Source organism: Lampris incognitus, chromosome 18 (genome assembly GCF_029633865.1).
Source record: "Lampris incognitus isolate fLamInc1 chromosome 18, fLamInc1.hap2, whole genome shotgun sequence".
Taxonomy (NCBI): domain Eukaryota; kingdom Metazoa; phylum Chordata; class Actinopteri; order Lampriformes; family Lampridae; genus Lampris; species Lampris incognitus.
In genome coordinates, this window is record NC_079228.1 from 24,167,302 (window position 1) to 24,189,835 (window position 22,534).

Consider the following 22,534-nt stretch of genomic DNA (forward strand, 5'->3'; position numbering starts at 1 on the left):
GCTTCTCTGAAATTAGAGAAGGGTGATTTTTCCATCAGACGTCTCCAGCCCAGGTCAGAGACTCTTGCGGTGACACATGTCTGTGAAACGTTTACTAGAAAACGATAACGCTGACGTGTGTTGAGAAAACGTAGTGCTCATCAAACTGTGTCAAAATGAACACAGCAAATCTATCATCGACTACTAAATCCCTTAAAAATGACCCTTTGTGAAAAAAAACGAATTTAAGTATAATTCTAAGGTGTTCTTAAGTATACGAAATGTACTAATTTGAGGGAACTCAAATTGTACTCTTAACTAACCTATTATATACTATACCATGTTAATATTTGGTACTAAATTTGCTCACTTTTTAGTATGTCGAAGTATACTTGTAAGTGTATACTTTAGAGCTATAACTGAAAATAAAACTGTGTGCTGTTGGGACTTAAACGTATATTTCTAGTCGACGTACTCAAACACTAGAGGTGTACTCCAAAAAGTGTTCAACAAGTCTAAAACTAAATATACTGTTCTCATGCCACCTACTTCTCAAGAGAAGTCTGGATGTTCCATAAGCTGTAAATATGTCTCTACTGGGTTTTTAAATAGTGTTCCAGCTCAGGAAGGTGTGGCTGATGGTATGCGTTTGGGGCTTTCTCTTCCCTCTTCCTTGTTTCTTTTTGGTCAAAAGGTCTGCTGAGCCTGTCTGATGAGATCCTCTGACATTTCTTTCAGTTTCCTGCAAAGCAAAACACAAGAGAGAGAGAGAGAAAGAGAGAGAGAGAGAGAGAGAGAGAGTGTGTGTGTGAGAGAGAGAGAGAGAGCGTGTGCGCGTGCATGTGTGCATTAGTGTATCTTTGTGTTTCTCTTTGTGTGTTTTGCTCCATCACGTATCATGTTGCCTGTTGTTATGAGGCTCAGAGGATGGAAATGTTTTGAGTCAGAAATGCCACCCCTAATAGGTTACCATGGGTGCGAAACACCCCAGATAACAGTCATTAGGAGGAGGAAAGGGAAAAGTGATTGAATAGTGAATATTTTGGGGTGAATAATCGGCAACTGTGAATGAAGTTTTTCTTACACTGTGGAGTGCACAGATTGCCAAGGTGAAAGAACAGGTTAAACTCAAGGTTTTGGTGGCGGTAACAGGAGCACCCTTTTCCATAAGTCTCAATAAGAAATCTATCAATGGTGGCAGTCTATCCCAGTGAAAGGGGTTACATTTCATTGCATTGGGGCTGGGACAATACCTAAGGCACATGAATGACAAACATGTCACCTTACTGACACCTAGAATATCTCGTCTGTGACCCAGATGAGATGGCGGGGATGAACCCTCCGGCTGAAGTTGGGGTTGGGATGTGTTGCACAGGTAAGTGTTGTGATGGTGAGACAGCAGCTCAGTCCCTTGGTGTGAATGCTAGCCCGTTCTCTGGCAAAGCCAAGTACGCTTTTATAGGAGCTTGTTTGGTGTTGTTGCCATCTCAAAACTAGACAAATCTTCAGTTTCATTCACCAGACACTAAATTTAAATATTTTCACATATGGGTTTATTGTAGTTAATGTGCATATTATACAATGACATGTCTGTTGATTGTGAAGCATCTTTTTTTTAAGGCTCCCAGAACTAGTCCACCATTTATTTAGCAATATCTGTCAATTGTCATTTGATTTGGAAGCACACAGAAAGGAACGATCCATATGGGAAAAGGCTGTTTTTTTTGTTGTCTCCATCGCACAAAGCAATTTTTTGTTGAAGTCAGGACAGTAGTGCAAAAAATACTTTGGTGATTTGCTGTATGACTACAACAGCACAATGTTATGTAAGATAGTGGATAAGGTACTCTGAAAAACAGTATAAACTCAGTCTTAGTGAGACAGGATAAGTGTGATCTGAGCCTTCACATAATGTTGAAGCTCTTTTGCCCTTAAACCTGATAAGTTTATCGCCTGCATATTGCATCTCAGCTCTCATGATGGTCTGTAAGACTGTGAAGCTACACTGATCAGCCAAAACATTAAAACCACCGACAGGTAAGTGAATAACACTGATTATCTTGTTACAATGTCACCTGTCAAGGGGTGGGATATATTAGGCAGCAAGTGAACAGTCAGTTCTGAAGTTGATGTGTTGGAAGCAGGAAAAATGGGCAAGTGTAATGATTTGAGCGACTCTGACAAGGGCCAAATTGTGATGGCTAGACGATTGGGTCAGAGCAGCTCCAAAACGGCAGGTCTTGTGGGGTGTTCCCAGTATGCAGTGGTCAGTACCTTCCAAAAGTGGTCCAAGGAAGGACAACTGGTCAACAGGGTCATGGGCACTTAAGGCTCACTGATGTGTGTAGAGAGCGAAGGCTACCCCGTCTGGTCCGATCCCACAGAAGAGCTACTGTAGCTCAAATTGCTGAAAAAGTTAATGCTGGCTATGATAGACAGGTGCCAGAACACACAATGCATCACAGCTTGCTGTGTATGGGGCTGTGTAGCTGCAGACCGGTCAGAGTGCCCATGATGACCCCTGTCCACCGCCGAAAGCACCTACAATGGGCACATAAGTGTCAGAACTGGACCATGGAGCAATGGAAGAAGGTGGCCTGGTCTGATGAGTCCCATTTTCCTTTAGATCACGTGGATGGCCATGTACGTGTGTACCATTTACCTGGGAAGTGATGGCACCAGGATGCATTGTAGGAAAACAACAAGCCGGTGGGGGCAGTGTGATGCTCTGGGCAATGTTCTGCTGAGAAACCTTGGGTCCAGCCACTCATGTGGGTGTTATTTTGACATGTACCACCTACCTAAACATCGTTGCAGACCAGCTACACCCCTCCATAGCAATGGTATTCCCTGATGGCAGTGGCCTCTTTCAGCAGGATAATGCCCCCTTCCACACTGCAAAAATTTGTTCAGGAATGGTTTGAGGAACATGACAAAGAGTTCAAGGTGTTGATCTGGCCTCCAGATTCCCCAGATCTCAACCTAATCGAGCATCTGTGTGGGATGTTCTGGAAAAACAAGTCTGATCCATGGAAGCCCCACCTCGCAACTTACAGGACTTAAAGCATCTGCTGCTAACATCTTGGTCCATACCAGATACCAGAGGACACCTTCAGAGGTCTAGTGGAGTCCATGCCTCGATGGGTCAGAGCTGTTTTGGTGGCACGAGGGGGAACTACACAATATCAGGCAGGTGGTTTTAATATTTTGGCTGATCGGTGTAAATACATACAGAAGTTTCCCCCATTACTTTCCTGAAAAGTTTTTTCTTCTTCATCTTAATCAAGTGTGTAAAGACAGAGGGTGCCGACCATTGTCCTCTACTCTATCAGCTTTTCACTTTATGAATGTATGTAAATCCAACTGAGACTGTAACTGTAATTTGGGGCTGCACAAATACACCAGACTTATTATGCGTTTACTCACAACACGTTTTCTTGTTATTTTATGGGCAAGCATTTTGTGAGAGTAGTTATAACTTATTTTAATATTTCATATTTATCTGACATATAAAAATCTCATCTCTGTGCTAAATGACAGATATGCTGTTCCTTTTTCTTCATCTGTGCTTCCTGTGTGCTAGTGCTCTGGCTCAGTGTAAGTGACTCTTACCACCACATCGTATTCAATGCACACACTTTTATATCTGCTCTCTTTTCTTTTTATACTTTCATTATACGTTGAAACTTTTGAAACACTTTCGATGCGACTCTCTGAAACCCCTCTACTCATCCCTGCCAACAATTCTGACAGCATGGCATAGGGAGAATAAAAGCAGAAAGTGGGAGATGCTCAGTGATAAAATGATCTGATAATTTGTTACTGTCTTTGATTCAAACAGCAAAAAAACTAAAAGTCTCATTGTTTGTCTCTGATAGCTTCATCAGTGCACTACTCCAACTCCCCGGCTGTCGGCACCGGGCCAGGGATGGTTTATGCCACCTCTGGGTTGGGCCGTATCACCACTCCCCAACAGCTTTATCACTGGGTAAGGACAGCTAGTGGGCACAATATTTAGTGTAATTACTCAAACTACAGAAATATTTTCACATATATGTTGTTGTCAATATTACTCCAAGATATGATTAGCATTTGCATTGGCAGCTTTGAAATATTGAAATCATAATAATAATAATAATCATTACATTATATAGCGCTTTTCTAGACACCCAAAGCACTTCACATTGAAGGGGGTAACTCACTTCAACCACCACCAATGTGTAGCACCCACCTGGGTGATGCCCGGCAGCCATTTTGCACCAGAGTGCTCACCACACATCAGCTTGAGGTGGAGAGGAAGAGGAAGGAATCATTGAGCTAATTACATGGGGGGATGATTAGGTGGAGAGAACCAGCTTGGGAATTTTGCCAGGACACCGGGGAACCCCCTACTCTTTGTGATTAAGTGCCATGGGATCTTTAATGACTACAGTGAGTCAGAACCTTGGTTTAACGTCTCATCTGAAAGACGGCATCTCCTACAGCACAGTGTCCCCATCACTGCACTGGGATTTTATATATTTATATATATATATATTTTTTATTAAGACCAGAGGGAAGACTGCCCCCTATTGGCCGACCAACACTACTTCCGACAGAAACTCATTTTCCCGGGAGGTCTTCCATCCAAGCACTAGCCAAGCCCATACCTGCTTAGCTTCTGTCATTCGGAAGAGCCAAGGTAAATGTCGGTATGGCTGCTAGATCTCTGGTTGTCCAATCAAGACTTCAGACTTCAGACTTCAGGAACAACACTATTTAATCCAATTGCAATTAGAAATATCTTTTACATTACATGTGACTAAAAATTATTCTAATTGCAGGGGGATTAGATAAAGTGTTGTTTCTCGGACTGAAGTCTGGATGAGAAGGCATTATTAAGACCAGAGAAGGAGTCTCTGGTCTTAATAATGGATTTATGTAATACTTGTATCTATTTTCAATTCTGTCTGCAAATCAGATTTTCATTAGGGCCACAAGTGGTGTGTAGCGATGCACACATCTTTGTGTGTGTGTGTGTGTGTGTGTGTGTGATAGACATTATATGATGTATGAGGATATACAGCTGTGTGTGTGTGTGTGTGTGTGTGTGTGTGTAGCTTTCAAATAATACACCTGGAACCGGGTATTTTCTTGCCCGGTGCGGGATTCGATACGGGGTGTACTGCACCACAAGGCGACATCGCTAACCGCTCGGCTAAAGGGTCGGATCCGTTAGCTAGGGGCTAACGTGTCTTATTAGTAGTTTACAGTCGTCACCCTCCCCGGAAGCGCGCCCTCGCGCTTTGTTATTCCCGCGCTCCGAAGGGACTTCCGAGGATCTGCAGGCTTCCGGATCCCCACCGCTGCCACCAATGTAATCGGGTATTTTCTTGCCCGGTGCGGGATTCGAACGGGGTGTACTGCACCACAAGGCGACATCGCTAACCGCTCGGCTAAAGGGTCAGACCCGTTAGCTAGGGGCTAACGTGTCTTATTAGTAGTTTACCCATCCATGAATATTCAAGACCTAATTTTGCGAGAAATTTTAGGTAATAGATTCTTACTATCATTCATTTAGACAAAATTGTGTGTCACGGTACGACAATAATGGAATTTCATTTTGATAACAATACTACCGAAAGACAATTATATTTTACTATGGTCACGGAAAATGCTGGTTTGTGGTTGGCTAGAGGGTGTGCGCTAAAACCATACACGAATCAGGGGAAGTAACGGAAGTAAACAAGTCGCCATTACTGCGGTCGCCATTACGCTCTCCACATTACGCGCGCTTTTGAATGCAAGCTGTTATAATTGTACAGTTTTCTACTTTTACCTTTACTTTTTATGTAACGTCACTTTTGGCAGCAATGTCTAGGAGGTCGGGACGAACTGTGCAGATCTTAGCAGCTCCAACGGGGGCAGACTTCAACTTGCACAGTTTAGCCGCTAAGCTAAAAGTAAAACAATTCATAGAGATGAAGGCAAAACGTTCGTGGAACTCAGCGATAGCAAGTGCCGGTGTGCTTTGGCCTTCGTGGTGGACATTACCAAGTACATGTCAACTGGCTGCTTTGTAAAAAAAAAAAAGTAAACAAAAGGAGTTGAGCATATTTGCTGCGCCATTGAATGTGACACCAGTTGATGTGCCTGACAACCTACAACACGAAAGCAACGACGAGCTCAAAGCGAGCTACAACAACCTCCCCTCCGCTCGAGTTCTACAAACTGCATGTACGTCCTGAGGGTTTTCCCTTTCTGAGGAGACATGCACTGAAGTTTGCATCTCAGTTTGGGACAACCTAACTGCGGTGAGAAGTTCCTCTCAAAACTGACTCTTGCAAAGACTGTTCCGCTCAAGCCTGACTGACCCAAACCTGGAAAACCAGCTGCAATTAGCATCATCATCATCATCGCTACCATCTGACATCAATCAGATGCCTCGCCAAAGAGAAGCAGTTTCAGCCATTTTATTAGAGGTATGTGTGAAGTCTGACCAATACAAAAGCATGTTAATTTAACATTTAAATTATTAATAAGATAGAAAAATTAATACAATTATTGAGCTGAATTTGAATTCAGTAATTTTGTATGGCCCTCGAAGGATGTTATAAAAATTGAAAGGGCCCTTGACAGGAAATAGGTTCCCCAACCTTGGCCTAGTGGCTGACTTTTGCGTCACAACCTTTTCATAACCCAAACGTTCAACAAAAAATAAGTGTATGCTTTCATTTTAATTCTTTGTTAAGTGGCCATGGTATAACGACATAATCAACTCCAAGGTGTGTGTTTTCTTGTCATGCAGTTAATGAGTGAACTCTGTATTTCTGGATCTTCAGTCAGTGAATAATAATATTATTAAACTATTGCCAAGGCCTACTTCAAACAAGTTCTGGGTGGGGGGGTCGAAGTTTCTCCCATTGTCCCGATTTGTATGAAATAGCTGCGTTTTGACAGTTGAGTGGCATTTTCTTTGTGAGTGGAAAGTTTGCGTTGATTCAAGCTGACACCCCCCCCCACACACACACACACTCACACACTGTGGTTATAATTACATAGAGAACTTTATGGTGTTACCAAAATTAATAAATTATTAGAATCAAGGCTTTTCCTGGAGGAGTTTTTATTCACTGACATTGCTTACTCTTGTGGGAGTTTTCAAGACAGAAAAGGGAAAAGACTTAATTTCAGGAACAAAGGAAGTAGTCATACATGAGTAGTCAAGACATCATGCAGTCAGTCACAGACAGTAGGAGTAAACCATAAGCCTTTGACAGATTTGCCCATTATGTCTGCACTGTGATGTATTTTGCAGTGTTTCCTAGTCAGACTCTTTGGGCAGATAAAATCAAGTGTGCTACTATTTCCACATTCTTTAGTCTGAAAGACAGAGCTGCTGTATATATAGCAGGAATTAAAGTAAATTATGGTTATTATGACATATAATTTATAATTTACATTGCATGCACTCTTTACTATGATAGTATTCAGTGCTCGAAGATCCCTATAGGTTGTAAATTGCTTATTCTCTTTGTAAGTTGCTTTGAATGAAAGCATCGACTAAAATGTAACATATAATGTGACAAAATGTAAATGCAGACGATTCCATGGATAAGGAATGGTGACGTGCAGAAGACACAGCTTTAAGAGACCATTTGAAATCGTACACACAGTTTAAAGAACGATGTAGTGCTGACTCAAAACTACACACCTGACAGACATTACTGAGATAACGTGCGAAATCGATATTATTAAAAATATTCCGGGAGTAGTGGCTTCTAGTAAAAAAAATGTGCTCAAAGGAAGGAAGGTGTCGCATTGGTGTTCTTTTCATATATGTCGATGAAAGCCCAGGAAATGCCAATGAAAGGAGAGCAAATTTTTTCTGAATTATGCACCTGCATTTCTTGTTTCTTTGTTCACACACACAGATAATAATCCACTTCACTCCTCAAACTGTTTCTCTTCTAACACACCCGATAGTATAGTATATGAGTTCAGCAGTCTGATGATACATTAATGATGAAAATAAACGGGGAAAGCAAAAAAACAAAAAACAGAAAATCAAATGTCTAGTTAGTCAAACTAGGCAAAAATACTCCCTCTCTTTCCTGCGGTACTATATGCTGAGAGGTAAACTACATTAACATACTACAAAAATTGTTTACAATAAGCCATACATTATAGTAATAGTATGGTTTATTTGAGCTTGTTTATAGGGTTAATAGTTTTACTAATCATATCCCATGACTGTTCAGTGACATTTATGTCATGAAAGTTTCTTTGCAGTATATTGAATTTATGAAGCAGACTTTTCATTGAAATGCAACAAATACCGACCTCAATCACATGATCAAAAGGATATTACCTTCTATCTGGAGTACACATACAGTTAAGTCTTAAGCATCATTATTACCTAATACTTATCATTCATGTCATAACTAATAGTAAACATTGTATTTTTTGTGTTCTTAGATTTAGTATTTGCACCGAGGCAGGCAGCTCTGGTGGATAGTCTGGCTGAAGTTATACTGAAATAACATTGTTGGCATCAGCAACAATTTTCAAGTCTATAGTCTAGGCTAGCATGCCCTCTGCTGGAGTAAATTTGTCCATCAGGTGAATTGGCTTAGACTAGTGTTTAATATAAGATAAGATAAGATGTACTTTTTTTTAACCCATGGGGAAATTCATCCTCTGCATTTAACCCATCCCAACACACACTGTAGATAGGAGCAGTGGGACCACCCAGGGACCAACTCCAGTTTTTGCCATGCCTCAGTCAGGGGCACAAACAGGAGTTTTAACCCCAACAAACATGTCTTTTGATGGTGGAAGGAAATCGGAGCACCCAGAAGAAACCCACGCAGACATGGGGAGAACATTCAAACTCCACACAGAAAGGACCTGGGATGGCCTGGGGTTCAAACCCAGGACCTCCTTGCTGTGAGGCAACAGTGTTAACCAGTAGGCCACCTTGCTGTTTAAATATATATCAGCAAAAATACACTGTAGATGACCCATATTAGTGAATTTCTAAAAAAAAATTCTCTCAATGCCTTTGTCCTACATGTGTCCAACACAGAGGAGACTCAGGTCAAACTGTTTTCGAAATCACTGACTTAGGCTTGCCCAAAAAGTCAGTACCAGCCGCATGTTTCTCATAACTTTGTGCCAGGCAATTGCAATTATTTAACTTCATCATGATTTCCAATACAACACTGATCCGGGTGATGTCATCAAACCAGCAAAGTGATGATCACTGCATCATCACGGCCCTGCCACAGCATCTCCCCCTCAAACGCCACCTTCCCATGTTTCCTCGCTCTCATCAGAATCCCCACGACCTTGTCCGAGATTCGGACGTATCTATCAAACAGGTGTCCAAATGTGACGCGGGACTTTCCGTCAGGGTCTGGGTCGGCCATAGTCCTGATGACATAACACATGTCGCCTATCTCGCGATGGATGTGCTGCTCGGCGCGTTTGGCCCTCTCCGCAGTCTTGGAGCCCTCTTTGGGGTGTCCATATCCTTCCTGGCCCTTGTGGAGACGGAGAGACATGGAGTACTCATAGTCAAATTCTTCACTGAAGGGGTTTAGTTTCTGGTTGACTGTATGCTCTGATGCCCAGTTCTGCCAGCGGCTCTTGAGGCTGCCCACAGTGCTGTACTTCATGGAGAGGGCATTGATCTTGTTGGCATCCTCAGCCTCCTTTCTATACCTGGAAGGTAAAATCACATAGAGCGTTGCAAATAAATAAAAGATATGATCCCCTAAGTGTCTATTTTTCTGGACCCCCCCCCCCTTTTTCTCCCCAATTATACTTGGCCAATTACCCCACTCTTCCAAGCCATCCTGATCACATGCCTCCTCCAATACAAGTGAAGTCACCAGCCGCTTCTTTTCACCTGACAGTGAGGCGTTTCGCCAGGGGGACGTAGCATGTGGGAGGATCACGCTATTCCTCCCAGTTCCCCCCCCTCCCTGAACAGGCGCCCCAACTGACCAGAGGAGGCGCTAGTGCCGCGACCATACACATACACATACACATACACATGGATATGACACATACCCACATCCAGCTTCCCACCCGCAGACATGACCAATTTTATCTGTGGGGATGCCCGACCAAGCTGAAGGTAACACGGGGATTCGAACCAGCGATCCCCATGTTGGTAGGCAACGGAATAGACCACCACGCCATCCGGACACCCTAATTGTCTTTTTTTTTTTGCCTGAAAGAGGTATATATGGTGATGAGGAAAAAGTCAGTGAAGCTGTTGCCGTGGGAAAAAAAAGAAAAAGGTTTTGAAACCAAAGTACTGAAATGTGGCTCACAGTTTTATATGATGGAGGCAGTCTGTGTGACTGCATGTGGCTGTGTCACTGTATAAAAGGTTCATGGGTGTATCCAAGTTGGGGTAGGGGGGTTTGTTTCACCTATCTCAAAAAACGAAAGGTCCAAAAAGTCCAACTAAAGCGGATTCAATAACACCACACAGTGGTAACCCTAGGAACAAAATAACCCCGTAATCACTACCACATGATGCTTTTCAACCTGAAATATCCATTATCTGGCTATTCTTCCTCTAAATGACAAATTTCATTATACTATAAATTACAGTATAATCATAGTCATAGGTTAAAGGCCGGCTTGTAAAAGGAATCCAATGCCTGGAGTAAAAAAGTCCACTTTTGGGAGAAAAAGGCCCACTCTTGCCTGCAGCCCTGAAGTTGGTTGAACATTTGTAAAGTCTACTCACACAAATAGACAGAAAATAATAATTAGAAGGAGTTTAAACACAACGAAACACTGTGCTCCGCTGTTAGTGTACTCACACTAGGGCAGAAGGCCTCTTTATCTTGATTGCTGTCTCAGAGTCTCCCTCAGGTAATTCCTCATTCTCTGCTTCAGACCTCTCTGTTTTTGCAGCCTCAGCTCCCTGACTCTTCTTCTCTGGGTCTGGGTCTTCGACATCCTCTCTAAGCACACTACAGCTACGTTCTTCTCCAAGTCCACCTCCCTCTGTTGCATATTTCTGCTCTTTCTCCACCTCCTTCCAGCTTTTGGTCAACGATGACACAATGTTGGAGCATTTTCTGTGGCACGTGGGCGAACTCTGCTTGCTCAGCATCTTGTTGATTTCCTCGCCAGATGGCAGAGCTTCATTGCTGATCTTCTCGGTCAGATATCCAACACCACCACTTTTCTCCTGCATCCCGGCGGTCACAGATTTGACCGCCTGCTTGGTCTTGATACAAGATTCTGTCAGCGGCAGTGTTGCAGGTTCAACCTTAGCCTCTGTCTGAGATGTATTTTGGGACTCCTGAGGGGAGGTTTGTATCTTTTGAGCATCTCCAGAATCAGTTATGTGATTCTGAGAGGTAGGTGTGAGTTGGTTGTGATTTGGGTGAGCCTCCTTGGAGGAGTTTGCTGCTTGGGGCGTCCATGGTTTCTTGGATTCCTCTGCCGGTCCCCCCATCCAGCCACAAGGCTCGCTGGCCTGCTTCTGCTCATTTTCTGTCACCAACTGCTGCCAGCTCTGTGTCAGGCAGCACACCATGCTAATGGTACGCAGCTTCTCGATGTTCTTGTTGGTAGAAGGTTTCCTCATTGGGCGCTGCATGGTCTGTGTCTCAGACATAATAGTGCACCTTTAGGTCGGTTCAAATCCAAACAGTATTCCTCTGAGTTATTCTCCCTGACAACAGTCAGGTTGTTTGCTTTGACAGTTTCATTGAGGCTCCTCTCTCTTTTAAACCTCTATCTATGTAACTCTTCTCCCTCTGCATGTGCCCACTCTCTGCTACCCTTGCCCGAGCAGTGATGGCTCTAAAATGGGGCAAGCGAATCCTAAAATGACTGTGGAAAGTATTTGAGTCATCCCAGGCTACCGTCCCGATCATCTTTCCTTGACACTGACTGGCTCCCTGAGGGCTCACATTTCATCACAGATCGTGGAGCTATATCCAGAGGTAAACAGGACAGCGGAGCTGAGAGGCTGCTAAGCTTTGTCAGTGCCAGGTCAAATGGAAGACAAGCGTACCAGAACTTGCAAGGATTTGTCGGTCTATCCAGTTTATCTAATTGTGAGGCTGGGGAGTAGTGTTCAGGTGCTGATCATTTAAAATGGGTCCACGTTCTACGGCAATGATCCCTGGCATCGCACAGCTATGTTGCACTACAGTCAATTAATGAGTGTGATAACAAAACAACCCCAAGTGCATGAAAGTCACAAGGTGTGTAAGGTATTTTTATTCATTTGTTTGTTTGTTTATTTGGATTTTCCCCTTTTTTTCTCCCTAATTGTATCTGGCCAATTACCCCACTCTTCTGACTCATCCCGGTCGTTGTTCCACCCCCTCTGCCGATCTGGGGAGGGCTACAGACTACCACATGCCTCCTCCGATACATGTGGAGTCACCAGCTTCTTCTTTTCACCTGACAGTAAAGGGTTTTGCCAGGGGGACGTAGCATGTGGGAGGATCATGCTGTTCCCCCTCCCCCCCAAACAGGCGCCCCGACCTTCAAACCGGCGATCGCCGTGTTGGTAGGCAACGGAATAGACCGCTACGCTACCAAATGCCCTAAAACCTCACTATTTTAAACTTCATACAGGTAGTAACTCAAGGTGATGTCCACCTTGTACAGTGGGTGGTAATTAAATGATCCTGCGGCTGTGTCTCCTGTTTTGCAGTCACTCCTGTCAGATGGAAAAACTTATGCAAAGCTGCAGAAAAAGCTGACAATAAAACCAGATTATATGAATCATCTGACAACTGGAGTGCAAATCAGCTACAACTTTCATGACTTCATAATCTACTACTACTACTACTACTACTACTACTACTTTTGGCTTCTCCCGTTAGGGGTTGCCATAGCAGCTCATCTGTTTCCATTTCTTCCTGTCTTCTGCATCTTCCTCTGTCAACCAGCAACCTGCATGTCTTCCCTCACCACATCCATAAACCTCCTCTTTGGCCTTCCTCTTTTCCTCTTCCCTGGCAGCTCCATAACTATCATGTATCTATCATGACTTCATAATCATTGAGCTCTATGTCTAATTATTATAAATCTTTTTACATCGGCAAATTAATTAACAGCAACAAGATGAAAAGACATATCCACAAATTCACTACCATACACCTTATCAAAATCTAACCTCTGTCTTGCTGTTTCACTGTTACATCCACTTTCACAGATGAACAGAACACAACTTGCCTGCGAATAGCAAACACATACATAACCCATGATGCTGAGGCAAAATACTATAAAGCTTAGAGGGGATGAAACAAGGTCTGGGACTGGACATGGACAAGGCACATGGACTTTGCACCAGGATAGAATGTTCTCACGAGGGTAGAATGTGACACTTGGGGGAGATGACGAGCTCTTGCGAATGGTAGGAGGTTTAGTCTTGCAATGCACCTGGTAGTAGGATCACAGTTCACTATATTACCCAAGCAGGGAAGGCATGTAGACCACAGTATGAGGAGTCTGGCACAGCACCCAAACCCTCAAGTCTATGAGTTAGATTCCAATCATTTTCCCTGTATGTAGCTTGTGTAAGCAGGATTTGGCTGAAGTGTTTAGTGTGAATTTAAGAGCTGTGTTTGATGTGAATATGCATTTATTTTTGTGTTGGCTTTTGATATGTTCATGTTTGCAGAGGGTGTTTACATGTAGATATAAATAGAATTTGGCACACCCTCACTTCTTGGGGACCCTGGCCCTGTGTGTGCATGTATACACGTGTGTACACACACACACACACACACACACACACACACACACACACACAGTCTCCCATACTTGTGGGACCCCTCATTGACTACATTCATTCCCTTGTCCTTAACCCTAACCTTAACCATCATAACTACATACCTAACCTTAACCTTTACCCTAACCTTAATCTAATCCTAATTCTAAAATTAACCCTAAACCCAAGACCTAACCTTAAAATAGACCTTCTTTCTCATGGGGACCCATAAAGTGTCCCCATGAGGTAGGTGGTTTCTGGTTTTACTACCCTAATGAGGGCATTTGATTCCCATTGGGATAGAAAAACAAAGGCACACACACACACACACACACACACACACACACACACACACACACACACACACACACACACACAGGCTGGGAGTGACAGATGTGAGCATTCTGTCATTAACAGTGGGCAGCATGGCTCAGGACGTAGAACAGGTCGTCTCTAATGTGAAGGTCGCTGGTTCGATCCCTGACTCCTCCAGAGAGCGCATCGAAGTGTCCTTGAGCAAGACACTGAACCCCTAACTGCTCCTGATGAGCAAGTTGGCGCCTTGCTTGACAGCCTCCACCACCAGTGTGTGAATGTGAGGCATACATTGTAAAGTTCTTTGAATGGTCGGTAGACTAGAAAAGCACTATATAAATGCATTCCATTTACCATTTTAAGTGTGTCTGAGCATGAGCGGAGGGCATCTAAAGTTACGTCAATATGTTTTTATGGTCGATGGTGCACAAGGAGATTTTTTTCATACCTGATCATGTGCCCAGAATTGTAGAGAACATAAAAAGAAAAGGGTCCTGTGCTTATCTACATATGCACAGCTTACAGAGAAGAAGTAGTCTTTTGCGTAGTGGTTTTACCACCAGCATAGAGCATAAATTAGGTGTGACTTTATTGAGCTGCCAAGCCCTCTCATACAGTGCTGCTGAACAAGGCATATTATCCTAAAATAAAAGTATTTGATTCATGTTGTTATAGATTATAAGGGTCTTTATAACAATTTATATCACTTGTAAACATTGTGGTAAATTGGGATAATTTTTTATTCGTGACAAAAATGTCATACAATTCATTATGTACTGAGATGAAGTTTCCAGAATAGTTTATCAAAGAATTCACTCGTCCTTCTAATTAAAAGATGCCAATAACTTCACCCTTTCATGTTGGATTATGTGCCTGGATATGACAAAGTAGATCAGAGTAAATGCATTTCTGACGTAATATAATTTCCATTTGAATTAACTGCAGTTTTAGGCAGGGTTGTAAATAATTACAAGGAAAACTAGGGGTTGTGCATGCAAATTAAATGAAGTTGAGTGTGAGTGTGTCATACCACCACTAGGGGGTAATATAAGGCCATTAATAGAACACCATACGAGGTCTACGTTTTGGGCCACAGCTCAGCGTTGAACGTTCTGACTCTGTCTATAACTCCATCCATCCATCCATCCATTCATCCATTATCCAAACCGCTTATCCTGCTCTCAGGGTCGCGGGGATGCCAGAGCCTATCCCAGCAGTCATTTGGCGGCAGGCGGGGAGACACCCTGGACAGGCCGCCAGGCCAGCTTCTCTTCTGCTGAGATGGATAATTAGGAATACGCTGACATGAAGTTAATGTGGCTCACATTTTAATATGACAACCTGCTCTGCATGTCAGATTTACCTGTTTTTTTAAAATTGTAATATGGGAGCTTCTCCACATGGGTCTTAGAAGGTGTAATATATCCTCTCATACTGTTTGACATTGTCCTGCAGTGAGATCCTTGCTTATCATTAAAACAAGTTGCAGGACAATTGACCTGGCAAAGACGATGACCTTTGTTGGAGTTTTTGTTTTCAGTTACTTTATTCCATTCTGCAACAACACCGCAGTCAAATATCAACCGTAATAATGCAGAGCACACATAACACAGCTCTCTTTCTCCGCGGACATCTTCTTTTTCACAACACCAGAACCTTTTCAGAGAAACCAGAAATTGTAGGCGTTGTGTACATCGATTTCCAGTTTAGCCGCCGCAGCGGTGATTCAAATAATAGGATTGCAGTGGAGCATTTTCAACTTCTCTCTCAAACAACAGGGAATAAAAATCGACAAGCGTTATATATTTTTCCTACGAGTAATTTGTGCATAATGATCAAGGTAACTTAACTCTTAGCAAGCTATGTTGGCTCTACTGAATGTTTCCTACTCCGAATTTATCAAAGATTGGCAATGCTAGAAAATGTTTAACCAGAATTCAGGTTATTAGAGGAACAAATGCAAAATTGAATTTAAATGTAAACTAGCTCTGCTAATACATCTGAACATGAGTACAAACAGTCAATTTACCCCCTCCCTATGCAATTTTTCCGTTGATTTGAGAAAAAAAAAAGGATTGAGCTGGAATCCCAGAGATGGGCATGAACATTGACTCCCCATTTTAGAGGTTGATGAATCTACACAAGTAGATAAAAAAAAATCTAAATAAAAGGAAAATTACATACAGCAGTAGCTGTATGTAAGCATACAAATCGTGTAAAAAGTGTCACCAGCTACTGCTACCGAAGAGTAGAAAAGGCTGCCAATTTTTGACAAAAATAAAGCTGCCAATTTTTGACAAAAATAAAGCTATCAGTTGCTTTCAATTCCATCCGAACTCATGCAGCAGTTTTACACTGTAAGTTGCATTTGGAAATACTACTTTCATGATATATAAGGCAACTAGTCTTTAGGGCTAAAAAGAGAGTAGGCCACCCCTGAGGAAGTCAACTAAAGCCAAAGGTACGGAACTGGACTGCACCTGTATCCGCTCTTGTTTCTCTGTTTTGGTTTCTTTCTTTTTTTCTGAAGCAAGTCCCGGGATTGTTTTGTTTGGCCGTCCATCCAAAAATTGTGCACGTTTACATTTGTGATGACCTCTCAAGCTGTGACTGCTGTGCTAAACCAGTACTGATTTGAAGGGTACTTTATGGGCTGCATAGAGATAATTGGATTTCTGTTGGTGCAATCAGCTGATGATTAGCGAGATGGTCTGGATCCCAACATTACAATAGACTTAAAAATCCAGCATAGTTTGATTGCAAATGCTGCAGTCTCTGTGGTTAACTCAGACTTGTTTGCTGGCCCACATGTGGTAAAGCCTCGGTAAGTATTAAAAAATGTAGCAGATGTAACCAGAATTCAGAGGATGTTTTTTTTAGCCAGTTGACGGGAGATTTTGATGGATTTAGTGTAATTTCCAATACTCTCAACAATAACATCCACTACTGTCAAACATATTGCTGCTGACAAATCATCTGCATGAAGAAACTACATGTTTTGGATAACTGTTCGTGTACACAACTGCATAGGATTCTTGACTGTCTGCAAAAGTGACCCCCTACAAGAAGCCGGCCACCCAAATTTGTCCTGGCCCAGTAAATGTAAAAACTATGTCAGCGAATCCATTGAAAAAAAACCCCTCTATAATCCACTTATACTTCCCTCCTTAGAGCCTATGTGTTATTGACTGTGTTTGATGGTGCCATTTGGTCCTCATAAATAAAATGGAAGCCAGAGAAATTTTCTCAAGCTATAGATGGGTCAGTGAAGGCTGGCCAGGAAGCCGAGAAAATATCCTATCTCCTGAAGAAAGATCGACAGAATGACTGAGAGGGCCTCTGAGGCCACAATGAGCTCATTAGAGTCTGAGGGAATGGTAAAGCTCGCTAATGTGGATTTATAGGACACATTTGTGATAGATTTCTACATGCATGGGAGATAAAAAGCCTTCGAGCCTGAAATTTGGAAAAAGATGAAAACATGGATTTTGTGAGGGCTGGATGGTGGTGAAGCAGTTGAACTACATTGCTGTGTATCTTTGCTAAGTTTGGACTAGATCAGACTCAGATTTCGACATCTCTCCAGTCTGTTTTGGGCTTTTGTGGCTGCCTATTTGCATAGCACATCTCTCCAGTTAATTTATGTTAAAGAAAAGCTGAGAAAAAGCCCTTTTATATTTTTCTGAACTTTTGATGAAAACGCTTGTTGAGCTTCATCCATATATTGGCCGCCATTTTGCAAAACCGCTCCCTAAAAATGAAAAGTTAACAGTAAATAGGTTCCTCTTACTGGATTTAATAAATTGAGAAAAATTTGAACCATGAACTCCAATTACGTAATTATTTTATCTTCCACAAAAGATAGGCTATATAGAAATTTAGAATAGATTGTTCCACTTGGTCTTGTTGCCAGACGTCCTGACAAAGTTGTTGCTCTTGGCTCGTGTTGTTAAGTCAGCAATCACACATCATATATATCTGACCAGCAGGCTCTGCAGTGATTTTTAATTAACTACATACTTCTCACTCATCATAATTAGAGCTATGAAATTTTATGAACAGAGTTATCAAAAAAAAGATCCCTCTTTAATCTAGACCTCACATGCGTTCATCTTGTTTGGGTTTCTGTCCAACTGATCACATTTTGTGATTTCCGCAATGCATTTTTCCTCCAAGCAACTGCAACGTAAAAATTAGAGCCGTTTCTAAAGACGACAACATTATGAGAATTCGGGGGGGAAAAAAACTAACCTAAACCTTCTTCCAGACTCGGCTATATGTCTTAAGCCTAATTCAATTTCTCTGCGCATTCCCTTGGGTCTAATCCACTGTTTACATGAAATTAACTGGCTTTGCTTTAAAGCGCTTTGTAATTCATCCAACTCACAAACTTGTATATTATGTGTCTGAACGGCTACTGCCCTTCGTTGCCTCACACACTCTTTCTAAACCAACTGTCATTTCCACTACCACAAACCATCTGTCATAATGAGCTCCTATTGAGTTTTTCTAGAGGGGGGACACCCTCACCTCAACCCATGTTTATTATAATTCTATTCTTTTTGATTTATTTTGCTACACGACAGGAGATTTTACTCAAGACTGGCACTGTACAGTCCAAGGTTGCTGTATAACTGCAAGTGCAGTGTTATTTAGGGGTTTTCGCCGCACATTTGGGCAGAAGATCTACTACTCCCAACAACCAATAAAATGAGCCATCAGCAACCATTCTTGTTGCAGAAGTCAAGAAGTTAGCACAAAGGACAATCAACCGTTGATTGTCTCAAGTGACAAGTTCACTTGCAGATTCTGGTGTTGCAATATTATCTTGGATTTATTTAATGATACAACTTATTTCATGAGAAACACATTTGCTCCACTTGTGATCAAGATTCACCATGACAGATATAAACATTTTCAAAATGCTTTAACTTGATGTGGATAACATGTTTGATTTTAAAAAGAGGTTCTACACAGTTGGAGTTGGAGCAAAACAATAATCCTGTTTCTAAGAAAAAGCCATTAATACAACTCATGACCTGATCCTAACGGTTCTGCAGAGACCATACGGCTGGTTTTGGATTTCAGAGTGCACTGGAGTGAAAAAGGCAATGACTTGGAATTGCATGCATTGATGTCAATACTTGATGCAAGAATTTCAGGTTGACTTGCATATGGTGAAATTATGAGACCGTTACCTGGGACCCTTTAGAGCGGACTCTCCATTGTGGCAGCTTTTTAAAATGTTTTTCTTCATCACTAGTCCATGTGGTGCCATGTAGCATATGGTTGAACAGCTGAGGTGTTAGTGTTGTTAATATCCTTACAGCATCAAGGCATTTTAGACCCAGCTGTTAAGTCAAACGCAGGAAAAATGTTAGCCTGCACCATGAAATGCAAGCAATTGATTTTCTTCTCTTTCCGATTAATTAACAAAACGACTGATCGAAGTTTAGTGACAGGCAAACAGCATCCAAAGGTATGAATACATTTTTCCTGTTTATATATATCCATTAACAGTCTACTTTCCTAAATGGCGTCACAGATTTGGTCTAATTTTGTGATCCGGGGTTAGACACCGTTCAGAGTTTGTTCCGTTACACAAACTGTATAGACTACTATTTAAGGGAATCAGTCAGGTTCAAATACAGCAATGCTATTTCTCCCGTCTTTTCCTGCTTTTAGGACTGGAGAGGCAAATCCTAGATATTTTCATGCGATATCACATGGAATTTGACAGTCTGGTCCAAAACCAGCCTCACATAAAGCTAGACAAGCTCCATTTAACTCTGCTGTAATGCTAGGATCTACTTTTGCTCATATAATAAGTTAATATCTCACGTATTTACATTCCGTTCCAATTTTCATATCCAGCAGCGCACAGCTGTTTTTTATTAAGTAAATTTAACGTAGTGATGTAACCAAATTAGCATGCATCGGTAAAATCAGATAAGGCTGCAAAATGCAAAGGCCTCTGGATGTGAGTGCCAGAAAAATTAGGCTCCCTTGTTTTATTTAATTAGACCCTGTGAAACTAAGAACATAATTTTAGTCACACCTTTGAATGTGCAGGTCAACCGTTAAGAATTATTGGAGTCTTTTCAACAGGCTTCAGGCTTGAATAGCAACAGCCTGTCTGGTGTCATAACATTGGCCAAGGCATAGCTAATAACGCTGACAGAATGATTTTCATCTTAACTCTGGAGCTGTTTGGATTAAATTATCATGAGGCTGGTTTGACGGCTATTTTTCTCACTTTGGCTTCTCCTCTCTGACTCGCAGTATCTTTTATCCCTCTTCTTTTTTTTCGTTCTAGGATTAGGTGCATGTGGAGCAGTCTGGTAGACCTACAGATCTTGACTGTCTGACAGGAGAAGAGCTATAAAGTATCTAAGCAAATGTCTTCCAGTCCTGACCTGATGATCCAACGTTTTCAGGTAAGAGCTGGTAATGTGTGCTAGTGCAAATCTCATTGATCCTTCACTGTATTCAGAGCAGATTTTTCTTTTTTTTTTTATGATCACTGTAATCACATTTTTTGTCAAAGTCATAACTAAGGAGACGTTTGGCCTTGACAATGTTAATGAGTTCTGGCCTAAACGAGACACGCATGCCTTCACAAACTCAATCTTTCCATTTCCCTTTCATTGTTCATATTCTTCATGGGTAGGTGGTCTCATGGGGGGGGGGGGTATGAGATGGCCCTGGGTCTTCACACTGCAGGTACTGTATTATCGTATCTGATTTGGCCAGGGTCCAACACTGTCTGTCTGCAGCCCCGGCCCAACCTCCCTCTGGGAGTCCCATTGCCCAACCACTGTCCCCCCCACCAACCCTGAACCCCTCAGCAAACAGGAAATGATCCGTCTTCAGCACAGCCAACTGGCTGTAGAAGCATAGGATTTGTGGTAGTGGTGCCTTAATTGTGTGTGTATGCGTGCGCGTGTGCATGCATGTGTGTGTGTGTGCGTATGTCTGTGTGCGAGCACACACATTTGGTGGTAAAAGTGTTCCGAGTCAGATTTTACTTTCACCTCACAGCCTGAATATTGCTGTAATGTTAGAGTCTGACCTAGACCTTCCCAGTGGAAGGCATGCATGCTCCGCTCTCTTCTCCTCCTGCTTTTACTAAGAGTAGACTAAACTTCTCCCTTGTTCAAAGTGCCTCTCCATTCTCTTTGCCCACACACCCAGAGAGAACATAACTCATGACCGATGTAGGTGTAAAGTTTGCCACTGTTGCCGACTGACCCTAATGCACCTCCTCATTGTGTGCGAGTGCATGGACCGCCATCGCTCTTCATAGCTCCAGACTCCGTGTAGAGCGCATTCCAGTAAGGGTGTCGGGTCAACACAGGCACTGAAGGATAAGCAGTGGTTTGTAGGCTGCAGTAATTTGTTTAACCTCCGATTAGGTCCAGGAATGCCAACTATGGAGAGACACTGCGGGTCCCGACAGAATCGTTTGACACTTTGGCAATCTGTCATTGCCGCTAGCAAGTAAGCACGCCACCATCTAGGACAATAGCCACTCCAATGAGCAGAAAGAGTGTCTAATCTTTGCACCATCTGGTGAAGTCCTGAAAGAGAGAGCCGGAGGGAGAGAGCGCACATCTCTTTTATTTATCTTTTTCCTTACTCTGCCTGTAAGCTTGCTTTGCGTGACGCATGCCATTTGTTTAGGAGCATTTTACTTGATTTTGAAGATATTATCATGAAAGGGAGTTTTGAGTTTCTCCACATTCGAGTTACGTATGTCTGCCCAGTGAAATATGTACTTTAAGGGGGGCCAATTTGTGGAATCTTGACTCAAAAATCATGTCCATCACATAGATTTGCGAGAAGTAAAAATTGCGGTTTGAACTCAGATTGAAAACATTAGTGCATCACATGCTCTTTATTTAATCTAACAACACAACATTGACCACATGTTACAAAAAAGACGTTTAAATAAATTGGCAAATCTACAGTTTTAATGAGGTAAAAGCAGAGTTATCAACGGCACATTTCTTCAGGGTTATTATCTTTACTTCTATGTTTTATGCTCAACTTCAAAACACCATTGTTCTGAAGGGAAAGAAAACAAAAAAAAATGCAAAAACAGTTTTCCGCAGGAAATCAGTTTTACACATACACACATTAAATTATACCATTTTAGTATGCTAATTAACATGTCATTTTGCAGTTTTACAAGTTTCCAGACACACTTTCTACTTTCACTACAAGTACCTTTCTTAAATCCTCCGCAAAATATTCATTGTTTTTGTTGTTGTTGTTGTTACAATTTGGAAATTATGCAGTTTAATGAAATTATCCACTGTACACGTGGAAGAATCGTGGATTTAATGATTCATCTCCTGTTCTCTAAGCTGCTTTGATGAAAGACAAACAGACTGGATGTTGAGGCTGTGTGATGCAGCTGTCCGCACACCACGAAACAAAGCCCAAGACAGCAACAAAGGTGTGCTGTCTAAGTCTTCGACTGAAAGACTTTTG

General features: G+C 42.1%; 1 protein-coding gene across 1 annotated transcript; it reads right to left on the bottom strand.

Annotated features, from left to right (window-relative positions):
- Positions 1–9,200: 9,200 nt before the first annotated feature.
- Positions 9,201–11,608, bottom strand: abrab (actin binding Rho activating protein b). Its single transcript, XM_056298000.1, has 2 exons — positions 10,803–11,608; positions 9,201–9,684 (listed from the first exon to the last, which is right to left on the bottom strand). Exons 1-2 carry the CDS (start codon positions 11,606–11,608, stop codon positions 9,201–9,203), a joined length of 1,290 nt encoding a protein of 429 aa, XP_056153975.1.
- Between the last annotated feature and the right edge of the window lie 10,926 nt (positions 11,609–22,534).

Excerpts from the sequence above, each read along its gene's own strand:
- abrab (XM_056298000.1), bottom strand. The coding sequence starts at position 11,608 with ATGTCTGAGACACAGACCATGCAGCGCCCAATGAGGAAACCTTCTACC. Across the intron at positions 9,685-10,802 it reads AAGAGGCCTTCTGCCCTAGT|GTATAGAAAGGAGGCTGAGG; the intron begins GTGAGTACACTA and ends TTTACCTTCCAG.